This window comes from Sipha flava, unplaced genomic scaffold, assembly GCF_003268045.1.
Source record: "Sipha flava isolate LNK unplaced genomic scaffold, YSA_version1 116_pilon_pilon, whole genome shotgun sequence".
NCBI classification, from domain to species: Eukaryota; Metazoa; Arthropoda; class Insecta; order Hemiptera; family Aphididae; genus Sipha; species Sipha flava.
This window is the reverse complement of record NW_020271740.1, coordinates 759,753-778,210: the sequence shown is the minus strand read 5'-3', so window position 1 is coordinate 778,210 and position 18,458 is coordinate 759,753. Positions and strand designations below refer to the sequence as shown.

General features: G+C 32.2%; 1 protein-coding gene across 1 annotated transcript in view; it reads right to left on the bottom strand.

Moving 5' to 3' along the window:
* LOC112692228 (homeotic protein distal-less) overlaps nt 1-18,458 on the bottom strand; it is a 201,637-nt gene that overhangs the window by 76,105 nt on the left and 107,074 nt on the right. The window contains exons 4-5 of the mRNA XM_025566841.1: nt 18,117-18,452; nt 187-374 (exon numbers count right to left, since the gene is read on the bottom strand). Of these exons, the coding sequence (XP_025422626.1) occupies nt 187-374; nt 18,117-18,452 (524 nt within the window). The remainder of the gene's footprint in view (nt 1-186; nt 375-18,116; nt 18,453-18,458) is intronic.

The following is an 18,458-nucleotide window of genomic DNA, read 5'->3' as shown; positions in this document are numbered from 1 at the left end:
AAAATGTTAATCGATTGTATTCTTAAGCTATTAATTTTTATATTTTTTTAAATATAGATACTATTTTTTTAAACAATAATAATATTAATAATAACTTAAGTTACGTAATAATACTATACGAATTATACAAATACATTATATGTATATACAACTTAATACTAATAAGAACATGAAATAAAAACTTACTTGAGTCTGAGTAAGTCCTAGGGATGCGGCAAGTTCAGCTCGTTCGGGTAATGCTAGGTATTGTGTCCGCTGGAATCGTCTGTTGAGCTGTTGTAATTGTAAGCTCGAATATATAGTTCTAGGTTTTCGCATCTTCTTCCCTTTGCCATTTACCCTGAGACTGCCATCTTCTGCGATACCGCATTTTTCTATAACATCGAAACAAACGATAACATTTGTTAATGAATTTGCGATTAATTTAACACTCTCAGTGTATATTGGATATGCTATGTATCCGATTATTGCGTTTATAATATTTTTCTTAAAAATGGTCGACATCTAATCAAAAACGATAAAAATAGTTCTGAATATTTATTTTATTTCTAAATTAATAAAACTTAATTTTAGTACCCACTAACATATAATTATTATTATTATTTTTTTTTTTTATTATAAAATCCATACAATTTAAATAAATGAAATTTTAAATGTCAAGCATATTTTTTAATCTCATTATAATTTCAGGAATATTATAATAATAGTTTGAGTGGTATGAAAGAAAATACAATGAAAAATGTGTAAACATTGAATTCACGATAACTTTACGTAAAGTTTGATTGCAAAATAATAAAACGTTTGCAGTTTTTGATATCTTAATACAATCTGCATACAATTAAGTTTCCGGTCAAATTATTTCATGACATAAAACTTAAATTTAAATAATTTCTTCTATATTTTATAGAGTACCTGTATTTCTACAATTTTACGAAAAATGTATTAATTAGTGTTTCTTAAAACGTATTTAAAAATTAAAATCTTAAACTGCAACTTTTACGGTTTTATTAAAATAAATAAAAATTTTAAATAATAAGTTAATTAATAAGTATTATTAGATTAATTTGATGAGGTTAATATATAAAAAGACATTTTCAATACTTATAAATTGTAAAGTGAATTTTAGTATAAAAACGTCTGTAATGCAGAAAATAATTTTTATTTATTTTTTAATTGTATTTTAAGTAAGTACCTCAATTTTTATTAAACTTGTCGAAATGAATATTGTTAGACATATATGCTCAATTGATTAAAACTCTCAAATGTAATATAAATATCTTGGGGGCATTATTATTAGTGTTAGTAATATTTTCTTATTATAAACTCAATATTATTGTACAAACCAGAAATGAATGTATTTTTTTATTTAGTAAAGTTATAGGTTTGATTGAGTTAAAGTATTATTTGTATTGTCTTACGGTGTATCAGAAGAGTTGTTTTCAAGAAAAAAAAAATAAAATAAAAAAATAAATTAAAATGTATATGAATACGGAATTTAATCGACTGCGACGCAAATAAAAACATTCAAAGGTACATATAGTATTAAAAATGTAATTGCTTTCACAATATTAAAATCGCTCTTACCCTTTCCCTTACGGTTTCGAACACCACCGCACGTTCTATACGTTCATATGTATAGGACCAATGGCTGCCACGGGAAAATGAAAAACACATCGGCTGTGTTTCACCTGGCCAACCATACCCCCTTATCGTCAGCATTGCTCCCATAGCGTGTATTTTGTTTGTCTACATAAAAACTGTAAACTGCTCCCCTATGGTCAATATCCATGGTATGTGTGTACGCATTATGGGAAATTATATGGACTAACGTTCAGAAATAGAAATGGCATCGAATGGACACGGAAAACGGTCGATTTTTATTGCCGAAACGTACGTGTATACTAACCAAATCCATAATTAGTTAGTTATTATTGTTATACCTAGTACGATTGTAACGATTTGCCTTTTACCGTATAATATTTTTATCGGTAATGTATTATTTATTTACTAGATCCCGGTGTAATATATTTTATATTTGTTAATATACGAAACAGTCGATATTTCAACGTATTTTTAAAAACTATTGTTCGTAAAGGTATGTAAACTAACCTCGTTGCATTATGATCATCGATAAAACGTTATTTTACATCAGTAAAGTATATATTGCTAAACACACACACATCGCGCAGTGAATTATTAAGCTCTAATGAGATGGTTTTAGCCTAATAATAATAGTTTGATGTATAATTATAATCGAGTAATTTAAAAAACAATTGCACTTGTATTATATGGTAATTAATGTAATGCATTTATTTTTAATGTATTATAAATTATGTCGCATATTTGATTCGATTAATCCAAATCACTCTTAATTTTATATACATACAAACATAGGAAAATTTTAGAATAACTTAATAATTGTAAAAGGTATGTTATATTATATTGCAGTGAAGAAAAATTATGGTTTTCTTTACATTTTTATAAAGTGTTCATGGAAAGTATATTAATATGCACAAGCGTTGTGAATACAATATCTCAAAAATAAAATTAAAGAACATATGCCCATGCAGAATATATTTATAAAATCCGCTTGCACAGTACATAAATACCTACACTCTGTCGGTTTCTGATCTGATTCAGAATTCAGACTCGTTAATCGATAATAATGTTCCATCCGCAATGAAATTATAATAAAACAAACGTATATTGTATATTATTAATATAAAATGTTATAATATAATTTGCTGCTGGTGAGCAAATGCGGATAATTAAAACGTTACAGCGATGTCCACGAGGTTTATAATCGTAAATATTAAAGAGTCAAGAATCAAACGACAAAATCTTGCGGACATCACGTTGTACACAGTGTTATAATTAAAAATAAATGACGGTCGTCCGAAGATGGAAAATTCAAATTATAATAATAATACATGCTGTCGTCGCGATACCATATTGACCTTAGCAAAAGATTTCTTGGGTTTTTATTATCAGCGGTTGTCATACACTCGTATTCAATATCATCAAGACGAAAACATAAATATTTATCACGCATTTATGACCTGCGATTCGAGAGAGTATCGGTGATCTTTCACGAAAACGAATATTATCCTATACATACACTTTTACGATAGCCGCTCATCGTGTACACGCAACGTGCGTTATCGAATGTACGGTGATAATAATATATAATTGTCGAAGACGTTCGTCCGCCGGAGGAAAATTAATAATTAAACAGAAGTCAAGGTCGATTAAATGTAACGCAAACACAGGCATTTTATCGGATCTGAGGCCAACCCTGTGCGTTTACTTTACAATACGTCTTTTATGGTTACGCAATGCCTTATCATTTATACGTGCGTATATATATAATATTTCGTTGGTGTCAATACTCAATTATGTGTAATTTAATATAATGTGCGCGCGCATGAATTTCTACAATCTTAAATATCCTATAAAACTATACACATATAACGTAGACAAATCGGCTGCAATAGTACACATAATGTTAATACATTATGAACGTTTTCGTTATTGTTGGTTTTAATTTTAGTGACACAAATTTAGTTACAACAACATTAACGCGATTATTATTACCAGCCAAGTGCTGAAAGCGGATACATTTAAAAATCGTCCACAAACGATAAATGCCACATGTCGTACTGATATACGCATGTGTGTAGTGGCGTATGGGTGTGGCTGTGCGGTGCGCATTTTATGCATCGAAAGTATTCTAGTTCATACATCGAGTGTACGAAATCGGAACAGTAATTTTCATTGCAGTGAGAAATTTATCCCAAGACGTAAAACGATAACCACGTCATACTCTCAACGTAATCACACATTCAATAAATGTTTTAATATTATTAGTACACAATGTCAATGCGGTGACATCAGATTTGTGGAAATGGAAACCTACCGATAAGTACAAAAGCGCAAACGACTGTTAAAATTGAGATTTTATACAACTCTAACGTATTTTATTAAAAACTTTTTTTGTACTTATTTCATTTAAAACGAAAATGAAAAAAAATCTTTGGACATCTCGTATTTTTGTGCAGGGGCATGCAACAATTTTAATGTATTGTTATACTTCGAACACATACACATTTTGTACAGACTCGACGATTATTTTCGGTAATGATTGAAAACGAGATACAATACGTATTAAACTCATAAGCAACATGCATGGGATTTGTATTTGAAAAAATTATGTTAATGCGAAAATCAATGAAAATTAATGTGTGCATTATACATGATGATACGACATTATGTATGAGCGTACCTGTTTATTCGAATTTTATTATTATAATTGAATTTTTTTGGCGAAGACGAAAACGTTTTGATAATCCATAGTGTTCTACGCGCGAGTATAATTATTTTAACCGTATTTGTACAGGTCTGATCTGTACGCAACGGAAAACGCTCGCATATCATGCGAAACGTATATTATTGTACGTATAAATATGCCGTAATGGTCTTCGCCGTTTTCGGCGGTCATCATTGTATTGATCCGAAAACGCATTGTTAAAGAGGACACGATTTACAATAGTTTTCCGATGATCGCACGCGCACACATGCGTACAGAGAGATCAAAAAGTCGGGACGCTATATGGCTACTGCGATTTCAGCTTGAATCGCGTACACTTCTTAGAGCACTCTGTACATCGCATACGTACACACGCTCGGATGCACGGGCGCGGCCGTTTATATTTTAAAAAAAAATCAATACGAGTTTTGATGTTTTGCAGATAGTTCGCACACACGTGTATAATAACATAATACATCACGTGCTTACGTGTGCGCGCGCACTGCGCACGTACAGATCGGAAAGGAATAAAATACGTTTTTGCTCGCACGAAAGCAAAACGACCGAATGAGCCGCCGCGGCCATGGACGGTACTACATCGTCGACGTGCGAACCGACGAAATAAAGTTAGATTTTTTTTCAATTTTTTTTTTTTTTTTTATTTTCTTTCCCAAGCCACCACAGTCGCCGCCGTTGCGGTTTGACGGACGCGCCTTCAACTCTTCAACTCTCCGCGTCGTCGGGCCAATCTCGTCACGTACGTAGAGTGTGAAAAAAAAAAAAAAACTATATGCATACACACACACACACACACACACACACACATGTACACACACGAAAACACATACGAACACGTACGCACACAAATACAATAATAACAAGTAAAAATGTGACAAGGTCTAACACACGAATAACATTGTTCGGTATGCGCACAATGACTGTACACGAAATACCACCGTCGGTTTTCTATGCGCCGATTTTTTTTTTATAATATCATGCTCGTATGGTTTTTAGCTCTTTAAAGGGTGCACGTTGAATAATGCATTTATTAAATTTATTATTATCCGCGTAAAATTGTACTCGTACGCTCCATGCGTTCGACGCGCTTTTATTTTTCAACGAAACAAACGCATTTTCTCGTAATACGCATATGATTCGATCTAGTAACGTACGTAATGTATGTACCTATGTATTACAATTTATTATGAACTCCGCTCGCTCCATTTGATAAAGTATTAGTGTGCGTGTAAACGTATATGTATGCAAGTATATAGTTGAATGGAATTGACGAACAATGGGTGTTGTACACGATCGGAAAGTTGAGGTATATAGATTTGAATGCGAAGAGAAAAACAATTGACCAAAGAGTGTGTATACATGTGTCTACTCGTGTAAACGAGCTACAGAGAAAGAACAGAGAATGAAAAGCCCTGGTATACCCGACACAGCTGCAGCTGGGTCGGTCTAAACTTTTCGGATGTAGAAAAAAAAAAAAAGATAAGTGTTTCATTTTTCATTAATGGGAACGCGAGGGATCGAATATTGCAATAATACATTAATACACCCGTCAAAAGTATTTATTCAACAGGATTAGGTAATTGTTTTAAACATATTTAGAACTTATACGCGCAGACTGACCTGTGCACTGTATATGAGCCCGAAAACAAACTAATTGCAACGATCAATATGTCATGACGAAAAATTGATATTCTACATTAAATAGTATAATTACGATACACTAATTTATAACCCTTGGTTAAAGGTTTTCGTTGAATTAAAAAGAAAAATACCTTTAGATACAATTGAGAAGGTCGGTTTGCTCTATGATGCACTAGGTATTTATTTTTATTTAATAGTTAATATCCGTAAAAATAAAACACACCAAACATTTTTTTTCTCAAACCTACTCGTATTTAAGAGACTCATTCCTCCATATTCACAGCGATATTATAGGATGGCTCTAGGGTCTACTGTAATATGTATGTAATATAAATAAGAACGTTTTTTTTTTGTTTTTTTCTATTTATGCGGTACACAAAACTATTTTCAATAATGAGTGGTCTGTAATAAGAAGTCGAAAACTTTTCGGTTATCTATTGATAGATTAATTTTAAATATTAATTCGTATTTTATACTTGGTCAGTATTAGTCACCTATAGAATTAAATTCGAATAATGCGAACATATAACATTGTACCTAATATAGTAAACCGAATTTCTGAAACTCGAACGTTAATAACTTTTTGGATAACACAACAACGTATATTATACGACAATTCATGGATAAATTCAGTTTGTTCTTGCATTATTTACTGCAAATGTTTTCACCACGGTCTTTTTTCACGCTTATTTTTTTAATTTTTTATTTTTTTTTTTTTTACAAAACTTGAAGGTTGCAATATATACTGGGGAACGAATATATGTTTTTACGAATTTACAAAGATACATAGTTAACATTTTGTACGCATTTCAGAGTAATTCAAACATTTTACAATCACGATTTTCTTAAATATTAAAATAAAACAAAATCCTAAGAATCCTGTGTATAATTATGAGCACTAGATGTGGATAAAATCTAATTCTAATACGTTTCTGCATAGTTATGTTATTGTTTTCTAGAATACACAAAACACGTAATGTCCATTGGACGCATACATAACTACATACCTACCGACTAACGTTTTGTACATCTATACTGTATAACACATCATATTGTATAGATACGAGCGCGCGTGTTTTATAACGTTTCGAGGTGGCTAACCTGAAATTAAAAGTACTTACAAGAACAGTATACCAAATTAGTTTAGTGCTCTTAATGAGCGAAGGCCCCCGGGCACGTGCGACATGATGCTTATACCGCGGTGTAATTTAATACGTCTATGTATCTAGGTATACATTATATGTGTATAATAAAACCCAACCTATGTGCCGTCGCATAACGTACGGTTCTAGCGCTTAAATGTAAACGTTATAATCCGTCGCTGCCACTGTACATGATTTGATAAAATACGAATTCGTTTTCTTCTCGAAACACGTCGTCGATTAAGCAATTAAAGAATACATATAATATACTCCCCCGAAAATACGTTAACGACGTTAATAATTAAGACGACTGTCGTCGTTTTGTATACACTATTTATAATATGTAATAGCAATTTTTATATAATAGATCATTTTCCTGGCAGTTAAGTAAACCGTCATTATGTATAATTACTATTAGTTTAATTTTCGATAGTGTATTCAAACAAATTGAAATCAATGAATTATTTTTCCTATCTGAAATTGGTACATAGAAGATTATACGCGTATTATATTATTTGAGTAGTAGTAAGGCTCTATATGTTAAATTTAATCATCATATAAATGTTAAACATTGTATATCAAATGATTATTTTGCGGTTTTATAGATTATTATTTTTCGTTTTGTGCCGAATTCGTCAAGATTATAAAATAAATCATAAAAGTCGACATTACAAATTTTCAGTTTTGGACTGAAATGTGGTACTTGTATTGTGTTATACACAGGGTTATGTACAATACATGCATACTTTAGGCAGAAAATATTTAATATTTTTAATCTTGTAAATAGTTTTTATAAAACCACCAACAAAGATAACAAGCATAATATATGAATGTATAAGAACATGAAATCTGTATAAGAATGATTTTGTCTGTTGCGGTATAATTTATAAGTGTAACGTTATTTTTAAATGCGCTATAAGAGAAGTATTTTTCACTAAATATATTTAAACCAAATAAGTAAAAGTAATTTATACAAATTTCAAACAAATAAAATATAAAATTATATTGTGTACACGTAAAAAAAACCGACAGTTTTCTACAGTTAGGCAATAAATAATTTACTGATTTTCTACGAATTTTTTACGAAGAAAACATTTTATTGTAAAACGTCTACGTGAAGCTACTACCCCGCATGGAAACTATTAAAACGTTCAGAAAATCTATAGAATCGTTATCCTTGACTGCGATTGAATAGCATATTTTCGTTAAACCGAGTAAAGCAAACTGCCATTTGGCCGGTCTACTTTTTATGGTTTTCGCGTTATAGTAAATGAACGTAATTTTACACAAACCGCGGTACGATATATACACAACGATTATTTATACGGATTCGTTCTGATTTCAAAAAAAGTGTATAATATATCTATGTATATAAAATTTCTTGAGGTGACCGGAGGAAATACTTTATCAAAAAACAAAATGTTGTGTGCAAAATGTTTACTTCCAATACTATCGCGGGATTCAAATTTATTAATTCCTTAGAATATTCATAGTTTGTTAATAAATATTATATTATATACTACATAACAAATACATAATATGCCGTTATTGATCTCCAGAACGGAATCCGATTTACAATCGTTTTAGTAAAACCGAAAAAAATGTCATACTTCAATTTCATCAAAATTTAAATTTAAAATCTAATTCGTATCGTCTTCTCTTAGTTTTCCACAACTACAGAGCAATCCAATAATCAGAACTGCGTGATGATTTTATATATATATATATATATATATATTGTTATTAATGTTTTGGAATTCTATAAAAGTCGTCGACTGATAAAAAATAATAAAAAAAAACAAGTATGCATATATATGTGTACTTCAAAGTCATAATATTCTTTGAGCCACAGAGGTCTATAAATGTATAGAATTTTGATATTTTTATCGGGGTTTAAAAGTAATTCGTGTTACGTTTGTGAGATAGGATGTATAGTTTATTATTCTTCGGAGTATCTTTATATATATATTATTATTATACACATTAGATAAGTATAAATCAATGCACTACCACCACAACGACCAAAATGCATGTTTATTGTATATACGATATTAAAACCATTATATAGTTATTAATTTATTATACTTATTACACAATGACATTGTATTATTATTTTTAATGTAAATATGGTTGACAACATATTTTGTAAGAGTGTATTAATTGATAATCTTTAAATGGTATATATAGTACGCACGGCATATAAGAGATAAGTATTTTTTACTCATATAGAAGTGCATTATATTTTATCGACAGATAATGTGCTTTGTATTATATGATGTAAAATAATTCCATAGTACATATACGAGTATAAGACATCTTTTAATCTCGCTCAACGTTCGTTTTATATGGAATCGTATTTCGTTCGAAGTAATTCAAATCAATATCTCCATATATGCGCAAACGTATTTATTATAAATGTATTATGATTACTATTATTTTTATAACTTTTATTATAATAATAATTTGCGCTTAATAATATTTTAATCGACGTATTTTATCAATTAATTAGGCATATCATTTTTTTTTAAATAATCGTACACGTAAGTACCTACCGGTGAATTTGCATGAAGAAATGCATATTTAAAGAGAACATACGTTTGCAACAAGCCTTTCATACAAGCTTAACACACACACACACACACACACACACACACACACATACACCGTGTGAACGTATTTGTTGGTATTTAATTCACGTATACATAATACTGTACGTTACGTCTTTGAAGTGATGAGAAAAAAAATAACAAGACATTAAAATATTCATCGTTATAAAAACACTATACAATTTTTATATATATATATTATGTAAAACAATATCGGTTTTCAAAGTCAAAAAACTGAACTCTACTCTTTTGTTTTCGTCCAGACAACATTATAAATACGCCTATTCGTTTTTACCCCGTTTCAGTTTTTCTCTTATCTCTTTCGCAAAACCGACTTTAATTTTTAGTGCGTACCTACCTACTTAAATTGTAAAAGTCATATTTATCATACCGTCCACACGTTTCCATTTTCGTAAGTACCTACACGATTGTTTTATAATCGTGAACTGTGTGCGCATATAATAATTTCATGTGTAATTCTCGACGATAACGGGAAGTGTGATAATACGATAGTGAAATATATTGCGAATTCATCACTAACACAAAAATTACAAGATGTGACGAATATATTTGATGATCGGATTATATTTATTCGAATAAAAAGTTCCCTCGATCTCTAAGACCGAACGACCGAAACGACATTACTTTTTATCGTAGTCGCTAATGGCAACATGGTCGTAGCTATACAATAACACAAGCAACGCATACACACAGACCATTCGCTTTAAATACATGAATACCACTGCAAACGGTTGCGTATTTGCGTTTTACTCGTTGGGCTACAGTTACGTCAAAAATATAATGTGTGTGAGAGAATTCCTCGCGACAGTTGACGAATAATCGTAATGGCTTCTTATGTCTACACAGGCGATATAAAATAATATTGAATTGCGTACTGGAGAATCACATCATAATAAGCGTATAATATATATATATAATCGTATATATTTGAATTACATTAATGCTATATTTAGTGGCATTGCAGCAAATCAGTGATGGAGAAGAGTATCAGAGATTTAGTGTTGAGAAATACAAACATTAAAATATAAACATATATAATATATATATATATATATATATATATATATATATATATATATATTATTTTTTAATGATTAATTTTAAATGTTTTTTAAATATTTGCAATATCATATCAAGTATACACAGATTATAAGATGATAAGTATTGTATTTGTATACATAAACGAGATTCCTCAATTATAACTAAATGACAATAAAAATAAACATACTGTTTTTGTCAATACAATTTCCACGCGTTACTAAAACAATGTAGTCAAACAATTTATCGATTACAATTTTTGTGTCACTCCGATGAATCATAACACATATGATAGAAAAAGAAATAGTTTTCTATTGTTACATCATATACTTGTACACACGCGAACGTATACATGTCAAAATGTCACTGATCTATGGAAACTAAATAGATAATATGTGTTTGTTTAGAAAATGTTTTTTTTTTTTAAAAAAAGATCTTAGAAGATTATAGAGATAATTTTTTTTATACTACAACTGCAGATAACAATAATGCAACAGTATGTAAATGAGTTTTTTTTTTTTTATTAAATTTAAATGGTAATTAACGACGATGACATGGATAGAAAAACTTGCCAAATATAAATTGCCTAGTATAAAACGATACACGCGCGTGCGGACGTATTTATTTCTCAGGGATTTCCGTGCCTGATTTTCTAATATACTGGGATCGTATTTAATATGAGAATTTGTTGTAAAATATGTTTCTTGGAGACCGCGATAGTGAATGGTTAATCGAGCGTTACAATATAGTATGAAAAACATGAAAAACTACATAATAGGTATACATGTGAACGATATTGTATTATTTCTCGTGTTATTCACCCGTATTAGTATTGTGCCTGTATTTTGTCATTATTTATAATTATAAAAACTATTTTACACACCTTTGGACATAGGTAGGTACCTATACACAAACTGCAGTAAAGATTTCCGTGAAATAAATTCTTTACAAAGATTATGTCACTTCGACGAAAGAATCAACAACTTATACAATTCTAGTGGACTCAGATCACTGATGCTTATAGTATAATTTCGTAAAAAAGGCTTAAACAACGGGTTTTATTCGATATGCTCAGTCGTACTGTATAGTAACTGTTAAATGCGTTCGTATACAATATTAAACTGTACGAGTATTAATTTTTGTATACATTATACACGTTGAAATTGATTTAGTTTCGGCTCTAATAGTATAAGTACCTTATACAAGTACCATTCTGCATAAACATGTATTACAGTTAAACTTCCAACAAATGAAAACATAGCGATGTATAAAATTATTTGTCCAGAAGTAGAAACCACCCGAGAAAAAATGTTAACTGTTAAAATACGTGCAACAGAACTCATTGTGAATAATGTAGGTACACGGTAAACAGTGTACTTATTTCGCGGTAGAGCATTTTACCATGATCTAATCGAACGCTATAGGATTAAAACGACATACACCGAAACAATATACTAGTGAAAGGAACCATGATAGATACACTATTAAACACCATCAGAGAATTCTACATCTTGGGTATATTAACTGTATAATGACTGCACTCGAATGAGATTTTCGTGTGATATTATAAACGCGAAACGTATACACTTGAACATGATTATATTACATAGGCAAAACATTCGGAATCGCAGGGCCCGAGTACATGATTTGAAATACACGTCGGCGGACAAAGGCGTAGCACAAAGGAGGTTCCGGGGTGTTGTAGGTCTTACACACCTCGGCCCGTACAAACTATACACACATACGCCCGATTATGAATCACAAAATATAATTTAATAAATAAAAGATGTACGTACGTTACATTATGTACCTATATATATATATATATATATATATATATGTGTGTGTGTGTCTGTGTGTATTTTTTAAACTGTGCGTACATCGTGTATTAAAAATGGTAATAAAAATTAGCTTGGGGTCGTTTTACGCGCACAGGCCACCTGCACCCAGTGATGTATGTGCGTATTATAGAGTGTGATCCTATTGTTATGCCTGTCTTGTTATTTATAGTTTAATCGAAAAGAAACAAAAAAAAAAAAAAAAAAATTAACAGAATATCCCGTATCTTCTCCGTCGCTGCTGAAAATCGCCGTGATTCGTAAATTGCGGCGACGGCGGTGCGCATGCGCGTACATTTTTCGCTTTTCCGCTTGAAAATCGGTATCATCGAATGACGATTCGTTTCGCTTACATGAAATATAATATTAATACGATCGTACTACAAAATTTCCTCTAAGAAAGCAGTGAAAACAAAAAAAAAAAAAAAAAATCAACGAAACTTGATATCACGCACTACACAGATCTAATGATCTGATACTAATAAATACAACTCGATTCGTATCGAATCGAACTCTGAAATTGCATTCATGACCGGAAAATAAACATATCATGGAAAAGAGTTGTATGGAAAATGCGTGTTCCCTGTGTAACAGGAAGACGGAAAGAATTGTATTATTGTGAACCACCGCACAGGATCACAGCCGTCGGTTTTAGCGAACACGAAAAAACGTAATAAGACAATATATATTGTAATATATGCGTGGATTATTTCAGACATTCGGTTCTGAAAATCTCGTAACGGTGCGTGGGTCAGAAAACGAAAATCGGAAAAATAAATATGCAAACGATTCTATATTGTATACACACACGGAGTGTTTGTGCCGTACGCGCCACCCGCGCGCCGACGCCCACACGCGACCGAGTTTTTTACCGTCAAATATTCCCGCTCGGAGTACCTCGCACACACCGATATGCGAACATTGTACACAAGCCTCTAGATCTATTCGTGTACATTTATAATGCGTTACAATACGTTGTTATTGTGCGTGCGTTTTAAAAACACTTGTCTTTAGTGTATATGCACATGGTGATGTATACGGTATTTCAAATTTTACGCGTGCAAACCTATTTGGGAAATATTTTTGAATCCTCGAAAAAAAAAATAACCAGTTCGAAATGCATTATGAATTATGGACGTCTTTAATATACTTAGCTGTCCAGCTAATAGTTTTTCCTTTTAAAAAAAAAAAAAAAAATGGTTTATTACAGAAAGATGACTTAAAATGAAAACGTCGGAGATATTATTTCGATTTTAAAGTATTCCGTTGAAAAATATTGTTTAAAATTAAATTGTTCATAAATATTTAAATTTTAGGCATACACAAGTTGGCCAATCTTATAATTAGGAAAAAAACTTTTTGTACAAAAATTGGATAAAAAAAATAAATATTTAACCTAAATATGTAGAAAAAATTGTTGCCTTTTAAGAAAAGTAATTTGAACTGCGTAAGCGCAAACCGTTCGGGTAAAAAATTTAAAATTTGCCTGAAATTGTGTATTTTGGCACTCCCTTTTATTCTTCGAAAACAATATTCCAATACAAGATCATCCAACTGAAATATTTAATAGTATCTTTTAGTGTAAACAAAATTATTTATTATTAATAAATCCCGACGTACACCAATTTCCATAAAAAGGAAATCGTATAAAACGATATACCTAAACAGAAATAAGTTTGGAAATATCCATTTTGTGTATGATATACATAACGATATTTTTTTTTTCAAATGAGTAAAGTAAATATTCATAATCTCGTTTGTAAAAGTGTATGATTTTCTCGAAAAGATCTACGAAAGGAATTTATGGATCGTTTTGTTCTTATTTTTTATTGATCAGTAACTTTAATAGTTTTTTAATATTATTACATAGTACCTACCTATAATCGAATCAAATTACTGTTACTGTTAATTATTTAAGTATTATAGTTTTTATGCACATCATTCAACCGGTAATAATTACCGCTTATTTAAGTAATTAATTTTTAACCCATTGAAAATGTTTTCCGATTTCTTATTCGCGGAATCAGAAATAGTAAAATGTATTTAAAAAATAATAAATAGGTATCGTGATTGTGCGAAGAAAAAATTCAATTACACTTATGGAAAAAAAATCAATCGGTAATTTTCGATTTCATCTGTATCCATATATGTTCGTGTCTTGTTGTGTATTTACTGCTTACTTTTATTATTATTTTTCATTATTTTTAGTCATTATAAAGTTTAACACTGGTGTAAATAATCGAACATCGCAATTACACGTTAAAACAATATATTTCATGCGTGTGTGCTAGTATGATGCTGGTTTATTTTACAGCAAAATATTTAATATCGATACACGTCGAAATTATTTTAAATATTGATTAAAATACATTTTTGGTGATCCATAAAATTGTATGTGCGTTGTACCGAGAGCCGGAAAAAGGGAAAGGGGCTTAGTGCTATGGGAGTTTTCTCTTATGAAACAAAATAAAAATATTGACGAAACGATCCACGTTAAAATGAAATATTATTTATTCTCGATAGGGACTCTGATTGGGTACATGTATTTATAGACATCAAACACGAACCGTTTCGTCTATGATAGAGCTCATATTAATGTATAGACATTGCAACGACTGAAAGGACTGAAAGGTCTTGGTGACACATTAACAAGATAAGCCAGAAGATAGGCACAAATGAGTGTACATAAAAAAGTTGGACAAATATGTGGATGAAAAAAAAATGTTATCTCTGTTTTTGACAATAGTTAACAAACACTTCAATTGACAATTTAAACTAACATTGTGTTTAATGGCAAAAAACATTGTAATTGGGTTATACATAGAGGGTTTTTTTGTTCTTTTACTTTTTTCCTACATAAATGTGTGTGTGCGTGTGCGTGTGCGTGTATTTTAATCTGTACTAAATAATTGCGGAACATATTATCATATAATTATAAAACTATTTTTTAAACTTCAGACATTTATTTAATCAACAAAAACAGTGTATTGCTCTAAATCACCCATGTCATTACTCGAATAAATTTATTTTCGCCTCACTAGACGTGTATTTTTATTTTATTTTGTATTCGCCTTGGAAAATTAACCTTTTTTCATTACCAGTTAATCGTGAAGTTCATGTAAATTAGGTACATATATAGATCAGATACTCAAAAAAATATCCAAAAGTGAACTATCAAATAATATTATATTAATATATTTCTATTTAATGTATTATATTGTGAAACGTGCACGCATTTGAAAATACAACCGAGAATCACTTAGCATTGTACTTAATAATTATGTTTTCCTCGAAGAAAATGACGCGCGCAACTGATCCCTTGCTGAAAGTCACCACACGTACTGAATTTCAATACGAATAAAATACGCGTGTAATACCTATGAATAACACGACTACCCGAGTGGTCTGATCCTGGTATATAAATTAATACATGGAAGAACGGGACGAGCAAACCGATCGATCGAGACAATGTTATACGGTATATATATTATTGTGAATCATCGTTTTTGCTGCCCGTCGTGTATACGATAATACCCATATGAGATTTGTGTGGACAAACAATATTATATTGAAAACTACATTGTATATGTGTGTATTCAGAAGCGTTATCAAGATTTATTAAAGAGGGGGATATGGAAATTTAATAAAAAATGAGCCATGAGGCCAAGTCCCCGACCCCCTTCCTTATATGCAGTGCTTGAATTGGGAAAAATTAAGTAGAGAAGCTCAGTCCAACCATTTGAAAACTGTGTTCCACGTGCGCAATTATTTAACACAGACCCGTGGGGAGCTTCGTCCCTCTTCCCCCCTCTACCAACCTAAAATATATTTTGAATACCACTTTTCAGCTAAACAAATAATTAAAATTCCAAATATAATATATTTTGATAGCAATACCAACATCTTATATGTGATAATAAAAAATAAAAATAAAATAATAATTAACATAGGTAATTGTAGACGATCAGGCAGTCTCATGAATCGAATGATATAATCATATATTTGGTTTTTGTTTTTATTTATTTTTACTCTTTAGTGCAGGCTACGGCCTTAGAAGATTAGTCTAAGGTCGTGGTGAAGGCAATTATTTTTTGCCGAAATGACAATATCGTTGATCGCCAATATTAATAACAAACCGTACAATGTATAAAGTATAATACACCAAATTCACAGACATTACTATTTATATTTTTCCAGAAATTACGACGTTGTCCCTTATCGTAACCACCATATAATCTTTAATTATAAAAATAGTTTTGATATTATAAATGGTAAAATTAATTTTCCAATTGACGTAAATTGAAATTCACATAAAAATTATTTTGGACATCAATTAGGATGAATACGGCGTCCCCCGTTCCGGTAAAAAAATATAATTGGGGTACGCAAAAAAAAAAAAAAAATAGTAGAGGAGCTCCGTCCCCTTGGGCACCTCCCCCCCAATTCGAGCACTGCTTATATGATAAACCTCCATATCCTTCCCCCCCCCGTGATAATACCCATGCATGTATTTATCACGCACAAGTATGTACATCAATTATAATATGAATAACCGAAATGTGCGTTTTATTCACTTTTGAATTCATCCATATTTCAACGGTGTTTGGAAATAATTAGATTTCGTTGTACGACGATCGGCAAAATTAATGGAAACTGATGGAGGCCTCGGAGTTTTGTGCGGTGATAAACGACGAGCTGCGAACTGATTTTCGCCGGAATGACGAGAATCGGAAAACGATTCAAACCGTTCGAACGGAAAATGTGTTGTAATCGAATTTCTGATGTATTCTAAGTAACGATATTACGGATGTTACGGAGCCGACGGAAAAATCACAACGGTCGGAATGAAATAAGCGATTGAACGGTTTTCCGTTTTCTGCGTGTACCCGGGACGTCAAATTCAACCGATTTCGCGGTAACGTCGAGGCCAGTGACAAGACGGCTTTCTTGAGTTGGTCGACGACGATATATTTTTTGATCACGATTCATGCGTCATCAACACCGAAAACCACTAAGGGGCGGGAGAGGGACGATAATGATACGATAGGTTTGCGATTTCGAATATATTTCGTAGAATTCGACTGCGCCTTCCCATTCGGGATTCTCGTATGACTCCGGTTTTCTCAAAACAATGAATCCCGATACCGGGTAGATGTAATTACTACATGTTCGTATTCGCACGTCACGACCGCACGAATAAAAGTTAAAACGTTGTATTTATCGTACATTTGTGAAAAACGCCTAATGTCGTAAAACCCATACGGTATAGATACTGTTGCGTATTTATGCTAAGTATTACGCGCTTAACATGTAGGTGTGTCGGTTTTGAAATGTTTAGGGATAACCGTGAAAACTATAGCGACGTTTCAAGGGTTCAAATAGGTCGAAGACCGACGGACGACCGGAGCGACGAGACCCGTTCACCGGACGCTGGTAACGGCGAGTCGCGGACACACTGGGGCGTAGGTACCTGAGCCGACGGGATAGGTATATGCGTGGCGCTTACCTTCTTTGGAGGGCGACGGACACTGCGGCGTGTACGATCCGATGTGGTAGCTCGAGTACGAGTTCTGGTGCATTGTCGGGAACGGGTACGCGGACATGGCGCCCCTGGGACTGCCGAAACCACCGGCAGCGTCGTGGTGGTGCGTTTGCAGCGAGGCCGCGTTGCCGTGGTGCTGCGTGGGACTGCCGTGGTGCTGGTTAGCCGCGGCCGCGGCGGCTGCCGCGAAGTGCGGATGGGCGTGCGGGTGCGGATGGTAGACGCCGCGCACGTTGTACGGGTTCTGCTGGAGCTCGATGAACGCCGACTTGGACGTGGGTATGGGCGTTATGCTGCCGCCGCCGC